The sequence below is a fragment of the Chondrus crispus genome, genomic scaffold, assembly GCF_000350225.1.
Source record: "Chondrus crispus Stackhouse genomic scaffold, scaffold_54, whole genome shotgun sequence".
Lineage (NCBI taxonomy): Eukaryota > Rhodophyta > Florideophyceae > Gigartinales > Gigartinaceae > Chondrus > Chondrus crispus.
Genome location: NW_005178519.1, coordinates 133,120 through 140,678, shown reverse-complemented (window position 1 = coordinate 140,678; position 7,559 = coordinate 133,120). Strand labels below are relative to the sequence as shown.

The following is a 7,559-nucleotide window of genomic DNA, read 5'->3' as shown; positions in this document are numbered from 1 at the left end:
ACGTACACGTCCCAATCATCCTGATGCTCGTTGACGTAGTTCCGAAGCATCGACGCGATAGTCCGGTTCTAACGTTCAACCTGCCCATTCGTCTGGGGATGATACGCGGACGTCTATAAGTTAGTTATCCCCAGTACGCGACACACGCTGTGGACGAACTTCGCGTTAAATTGAGGATCGTTGGCCGACAACAGCGAACGCGGAACGCCGTATTTGAAGACCCACGCGTAACAGAATGCTGTCGGGACAGTGTACGCGGTCACTGTTCGAAGCGCGACAACTTGTGTTAACTTAGTGAAGCGGTCTTCGATAACGAGGAGGAAAAGATTCCCTGCCTTCGTCTTGGGGAGCGGTCCAAAGATGTCAATCGGGAGGCTCTCGAGTGGCCGCTTAGCGGGAAACAACCTCAAACGGTTGAGGTGTTTCCGCAACTTGACCCGGTTCATCGCGCAGGTCCGACACCCTCGCACCGTGGCAGCGACATCTGCAGTGAGATGGGGCCAGTAGTACTCACGTCGAAGGGCGAAGTACATACGATTCTGGCCCGGGTGCCCCGCGATGGCCGGGTTATGGCACAGGCGGAGGAGCCTGGCGCGGAGCGCACGAGGTACCACCACCTGAACGATATCAGGGTCTAAGGGGTGTCTCCGCTTGAGCACCCCTTGGTGGTCCTCGAAGAACGCGGAGTCCCGGGACTCTGACTGTCGTGCCAAAACGGTTTGGCAGAAGTCATCCACGCGTTACTCCTCGGCTATCTCCTCTATCGTAAGAGGGGCCGAGAGGTCGTCCTGCGGTGGGGCGACCGGGGTGTCGGGCGCGTCAGCCTCGGGGTCTTCGGCGCGCTCGATGTCGGCGGCGTCGAACTCGTCGTTCTTCTCCCAAAACGAAGTGGGTCCTTGGAGAGCGGGAGCTTCGTCGTCGCCTCGCGGTTCGTCGCGCGTTTGTACTCGCGACCTCGTTCTTGACCCGGCTTGGTTCCGTGTCGTCACGAAGACATGGACGGCCTGATGGTCACAGCTCGCTGTACAAACGCGGTCCGCGAGCTCGTTCGATACGTCTCGAACGGTCGTACCGCCGTCGAAGGTGGGAATGTCGTCATCCACCTCGACGGTGGGGCGAGGGTCATCGGCGACACGAGGCGACACGAGGCGTGACAGGGCATCGGGCACCTGATGAACGCGCCCGGGGCGGTACTGAATGGTGAAGTCGTATTCAGCCAGACGTAGCCGCCACCGGTTGAGTCTTCCAGAACTCTCTGTGAGGGACATGAGCCACCTCAAGGCTTCGTGATCCGTTCGGACGGTGAACTTCGTTCCTTCTACGTACGGCCGTTGTGTGCGGACGGCCCACACTACGGCGAAGCACTCGCGTTCCGTGGCGCTGTAGTTGCGCTCGCTGTCTTTCAGCGAGTAGGACCAATAGCCTACGGGGCGCCAATCGTTTGGCTGGTCGTGCTCCTGGAGCAGCGTGCAGCCAAGCTGGTAGGCACTCGCGTCCGTGTCGATCATGTACGGACGGCCGTACCGCGGTAGTGCGAGGATCGGCGGAGCGATCATACACCTCTTGAGGTTATCGAACGCGTTCAGTTGGGCCTCCGTGGGGTTGTAGAAGTCAGGATCCGCACCCTTGCGCGTCATGTCGGTCAGAGGACGCGCTATCTTTGCGAAACCCTTAACGAATCGGCGGTATACGTTGCACGCCCCGAGGAACGAGCGCATTTGCGTAAGTGTCCTGGGGAACGTGAACGTCTTGAAGGCATCGGCCGCCGTGTCCGCCACGCTTAACTTACCTGGGGCACGTCATTTCCTCAAGCTCAAGAAGTGTATACACTTCTTGAGCTTGAGGGAGATTCCGGCACTCCCAAGCAAGCTCAAGACAGTGTCGAGATGCTTCGCGTGTTCCGCGTGCGTACGCGAGAACACTATAACGTCATCGAGATAGACGAGGCATATTTGCCAGCGAACGCGTGAGAGAATAATATCTAGTGCGCGTTGGAAGGTGGCCGGTGCCCCTTTTAGTCCAAACGGCATTCGCAGTTGGCGAAACGTGCCCATGTGCGTCGTAAAGGTTGTCTTATCCCGGTCTTCCGGAGCTACCGGGATCTGCCAATAACCGGAATTGCAGTCCAACGTCGTAAAGGCGGCTGCATCTCCTAACGAGTTGATGCAGTCGTCCATACGCGGCAGCGGATACGAATCCGCTGCAGTCTTCGCGTTGAGACGCCGGTAGTCCACGCAGAACCGAAGAGAGCCGTCTCTCTTCGGTACGAGCACCACGGGGGACGCCCACTCGGTGCTAGCGGGTTCGATAACCCCTGCGTTCAACATCTTGTTGACCTCCTTCGCCACCATTTCGCGCATGGCCGGGCCCTTCCGATAGGGCATAGAACGAATCGGTTTCGTTCCCGGTTCGAGGGGAATGCGGTGCTCCGTGGCTTGGATCGTTCCAAGCGCACCGCTCCACAGACTCGAGTGCTTACGGAGCATCTGGAGTACGTGGCCACGGAGCTTGTCATCATCGATGTATGACAGGTCGATCTCTTTTTCCCAATCCATCGGTGGATTTTCGGGATCCTTTTGCTGGTGGAGTACAGTACCCCTCGCCGTCGGTTGGTATAAAGGTGACCGTTCGACCGGGTCGACCCCCCTGCCCCTAGCAGTGGTCTTATCGTCGGAGTTGGATCGGCCAACTCCTACCCCACCGACTTGATCGGTCAAGTCGGTCAGGTGTAGCGCGTGCGCGATCCCCTCGGCGACCTTACGTTCGGGAGTGAGGATCGCGAGGGGGTTGCGCTTCGCGTATCCCACGACGGTGTGCTTCGGAAGCCGCCTCTCCCGTCGCGAGAAGTTCGCGACGATGGCGTCGAAGGTCTGATTCGGCAGAACCACCGGGACGCCATTCGTCAACCTCACTCCATGTCGGTGTTGGAGTGAGGCCTTTTGCTCCAGGAACACGAGGCCCCTCCCCGCAGTTGTCACACGCACTCGGGCTTGTGACATCGCGGGGATGGTAACCCAGCGGGCGATTCGGATCGCCTGCGGGGCCTCCTCGCGTACATCCGGCCGGCTCGTCTGGCGTCCGCGTCGCCTGTTAGGGGGAGTCGGCTCCCCCTTCCCGTCGACGATGGCTACGGAGCCACCGTGGCGAAGCTCGAGCTTCTGGCCATCGATGTCTATGCTGTGTACGTGGGAATCGATGAACGCGGTCCCAAGTAGGACGGGAACAGCGAGCTGTTCGGCCACTACGAAAGGTATGCGGAACGTCGTGTTCCGCAACCGGACCGCGAGATGGACGACGGCCGTAAGTCGGAGCGGGTTACTGTTCGCGCCAGCCAGTCGGGGTAATGGCGCGTCCCGTATCACGTAACGGGTCCAGTCGGGAGGGAGGTCGGCCTTCCTCACCAAGTTGTACCCCGAACACGTATCGACGGCGATCGTGTGGGGCTTGAACGCGTTGCCTCCGGTGGCCACGGAGCCCAAGACGTTATATATTTTGACGTCATGAGGCACACGAGGCCATCGACTATCTTAGGCGCGACCTTATCGGTGAGGTCGTTCCGTCGGGGCTTTCGCTTTCGGTGTTGACCCCTCTTGCGCTTCCTTCTACGCGTTTCTTGGGGCGTCCGCGGCTCGGTGACGCCCCCTCGAGTGCTCGGGTCCATACGCGGAGGACCGTTCGTTGGTGGGCCTTGGCTCACGGAAGCTAGGAGATCGACGGGCTCCTTTCGGTCTTCATTACTTCCATCGTGTTCGCTCAGCATCACCGGGGTTGACGGTGTCCCGGTGGTGCTCTCCTCCAGCGTCGGGCTTACGGAGGCCTCGACGCTCGCGCTCTCCTGCATTGGCGTCGCAGGAGTTCCCGTGTTCGCTCCCGGAAGCGGGGGATGTATTATCGGACAATACCCCCCGTGTCCTTGGCGAGCACGCGGGGTCCGGTCTAGTTCGTAGGGATAAGACGGCTCACGCGACCGCGTGTACGTAGCCGTATTTACCCTTTTTTCGAACTACCGGTGCTATCTGAGCTACCTTCCTGGCCATCAGTGGCCAGGTCTTCTTCGGGTCCTTGGCCGCGTGGGTCGGGACGACCCCCCACTGCGGCCGCGCGTCATCAGCGAAGTATTCGCGTACTTCCTGACCTTGACCTGGGACGTCCGGTCGTCGCAGGATATGAGGGACGAGGCGAGTCGGGTCTCCTTCGCGCCCCTCCGTGGGTAGAGGATACGGATCGTCTACCCAATCTTGCAGGTACATGATCGCGTTTTGTACCTGTTGGGGTAACCGAGAACGGTCTCGGTCCCCTCTCCCTCCTTGACGGGGATACCATGTGTCCGACGGGCGGTAATCTGATCGATCACGACGATCGAGTTCGTTACGACGATACCCGCCTCCGCGTGGGGCGAAGCGTGCGCCCCCACCCGAACGATTCGGGAAACCTTGAGGCGGGGGACGGCCCTCGCCGACCGACTGCCGGAGGAGATTACGCGCTCCGGGGCGCGTCTCCATCTGGTAGCGATAGTTCCTGTACGCCGTGAACATTCGTTGTTCCGGCGACAGGAACGGGCACGCGTACATGGCGTGTCCGTACGTACGGCATAGCCAGCACACGTACGCGCTGCCATCCGTTGAGGCGAAGGTCGCCGCGTGACGCGCCTCCTCATCGGTGAGGAGGGGTACGCGAGGGGCTTCGGCTCCTGCATCTCGACTTGAGATGTCGAGCTCTGCGACCCGGGGATCCGTACCCCTTGCCACTCTTGGAGTGGCCGCGAAGGCGGTCGCGTAACTCGATGTCATTCCGGTCGACATCGGTGAGGGGGGTAGTCCCCTCACGGGTCCTGTCCTTGCGTAATGAGTACAGGGTCGGCCTGCCACTCATCCTCCCCGATATGGAGGGTCGAGGCGGGCGAACTTGTTGCGGCGGACTTCGTAGTCCTGCCAGCCCTCCCTGCCGGTTTCGTATCCGGCAGGGGTAAACCGCGCCGAGCGCGGTACGTCGTGCCTTCCGCCGTGGCAGTACGGCGGATGGTTGGAAGATCGGTCTTCTGGCGGCTCGGCAGCCGCTGTACAGTTTCGGAAACTGCGGTACGGGTCGCCGGTGCTAGTCCCTGCACGAAGTAGTGCGCGAGGGACTGTTCTGAGAACACCGCCGTGCACCGGAACGCGGCAGTTTCGAGCCGGTCCGCGAACGTGCTCTCCGTTTCATGAGATTGCTGTCGCGCCGTCGCGACAGCGTGGTACGCTTCACCTAACACGTCGTCGGTTAGGTAGCGTTTCAGGAACTGGTTCACGAGCCCCGGCCAGCTCACGTCGTCGTGTAGCTGGCCGGCGCGGAGGCCACGCATTGTATAACTCGTATACAGGCGCTCCGCGTCGCGCTCTAAGAAGTGCGCGAGGACTCGTACCGCAACACCTTCGGTAAGGTGTTGCGAGTTGAAGGTTATTCGGACATCCTTCAAGAACGGTAGGAGCTGGATCGGGTCCGTACCGTCAAAGCTCCTCATGGTAGGTCGGATCCCACGGCAGCGTTGAACGTACTTCGCGATCCGTCCCGCGTCACCCGAGGTAACGAGCCTCGAGGTGTTATCCGGCCGGTACATACGATAGTCAGCGACGGCGCTGAACTCTTGGATCATCGTATGTACCGGCTCGAGTCCGGGTTCGGCGGGACCCAGCGTGCCGAAGGGGGTGACGGGTAGCGTACGGACGTCTACCGGACCGGGATGCTCGGCGTAATCCGCCGGCGGGTGGCCGCCCCAGCGAGGATCGACAGAATGCATCGGTACTCCGGATCCGCGGGCGGCTCCTCCACGGTCAGGGTCGTCGCGATACGATACGCGTTCCATGTGCCGCCTACTTCCGGGGATAGGCGGCAATGCTTGGGTCTCAGACGCGTAATTCGCGCCTGTCGGAAGGAAGGCGGTTGCCTTCCGCGGTTCGGCTAGTGTCGGCACCAGCCGGTCCCCAACGATCCGGAGCGACGGCGCTCGGAGGTACGGTACCACTGGGCCCTCTCGTGGGGGCACCGGGCAGCCTTGCGACCATGGTCCGTTCCATGTCACGAGCACGCCGACACGTGGCGTTGAGCTCGGCGGACTGGTGCGCGAACGCACCCAACTGTTCCGCGGACGGGGAGGATAGGTCCTCAGGTCGTCTCGTAGGGGTCGGCCCCTTGGGACGACCTTGCCCGGACGGTCCGGGCGATACGAGACGCGAATCTTCGACGAGCACTTTCCGCGAGTGCAACTCGTCGATCAGTGCTCGGAGATTCTCTAAGGACTGCGTCACTCTATCCAACCTCTCTTCACGCAGGGAGCGGAGTTCGGCCATGCATCGAGTGTATACTTGGTCCGATACATCGATCCGAAGGGAAGTACGGACTTCCTCGATGTATTCGGCTATGCGTTCGAACATCGCCGCCGCTCTTTCCTTGGAGGATCCGAGCGATGGTTCGCGGTCACGAGGACCTGCGTCGCCGTCGCCCGACGGGGCGGATGGGGATCGCACAGCGTCCGGACTCGGATCCGCCGCTTCGGAACAGATCGAGGGCTCAAACTCTTGGCTCATCTCGACGCGATCGAATCGCGGAGGGCCTAAGAGGTCTTCTCGGAGAACGTACTCCGGGGTCTTCTAGGTCGGGAGACCACTGTAGTATAACACCCCCCAACGGAGAGGGGTGTATACTCTGCTCGACGTAGACCCCGTACGAGGGGCGAGAAGACGGGGAGAACACACACCCAACGGGACAGGGAAGCGGGCCCTGGTAGCGTGGTAGAGCGGGACGGTCGGGGACGAGCGTACGCACGGGCCGATCTACGCCTCGACGCCCCGGAGCAGCGCTGTGTAACGTACCAGCGCTGACGGGCGGAGGCGGATCTAGGCTCGCTCGCGTACGCGGCTGTCCCCTACCCGCTTTTTCCCGGTTAACGCGCGCGAATGCGGATCGCGCTCGTTAGTTAAGCTGGAGGACGGACCTAGGCGGTAGGTCGTGGACAAGTCCGTGCTTGTCCACCTACTCCGCCGCCGGTCTCGCTCGTATTTAATGTATCCAATGCCTCTATCATAACATTACAGTACCAGTATGCTGTAGTAACGTACTGTAGCGCGGGTCGTCTCGCGCTGTAATGCTGTCAGCCGTCGGGGCTGACAGCACACGTGTGAGACGTGTACTGTGTGTGTGGTGGTACGCCCCTCCTACACGTGTACGCGTGTGGTCGCGGGTCCCCCGTACACGTGGGGGCACACGTGTGCGCGTGTGTGGTTCGTATTGATCTGATCTAAATCTAATCACGAACCGCCGTTATGCCACAGCTGCCCTCCGTGAAACGTGTTCCACATCGATAATGATAAGAAAAGGCAGGCGAGAGGGGCACGCGTGGGAGGAAGCGTTGGTGGGGCAAGAGGGGTAATAGTGGCAGAGCAGATGGAGAGAAACTTGTGCGGAGCGGGATAGAGACGATTGGGGACAGGGTGATTGGATGGGAGGGAGTGGAAATGGGCGTGGAGTTGTGTAGGTATGAAGGTGGCGTGTGTGTGATTGTAGTGGCAAGGTGGCAACGTGGGGAA

The 7,559-nt window shown here is 60.9% G+C and overlaps 1 protein-coding gene across 1 annotated transcript; it reads right to left on the bottom strand.

The window, feature by feature from the left end:
- Positions 1 to 740: 740 nt before the first annotated feature.
- CHC_T00006898001 (hypothetical protein) lies at positions 741 to 2,030 on the bottom strand. Its single transcript, XM_005710175.1, has 2 exons — positions 1,929 to 2,030; positions 741 to 1,784 (listed from the first exon to the last, which is right to left on the bottom strand). The coding sequence occupies exons 1-2, from the start codon at positions 2,028 to 2,030 to the stop codon at positions 741 to 743; spliced, it is 1,146 nt and encodes a 381-aa protein (XP_005710232.1).
- Between the last annotated feature and the right edge of the window lie 5,529 nt (positions 2,031 to 7,559).

What these genes read in the sequence shown, in the direction of transcription:
- CHC_T00006898001 (XM_005710175.1), bottom strand. Translation starts at nt 2,030, where the DNA reads ATGCCGTTTGGACTAAAAGGGGCACCGGCCACCTTCCAACGCGCACTA. An exon ending in GCCTCGTCTATCTCGATGAC is followed by an intron (nt 1,785 to 1,928) that starts GTTATAGTGTTC and finishes GCCCCAGGTAAG; the next exon opens with TTAAGCGTGGCGGACACGGC.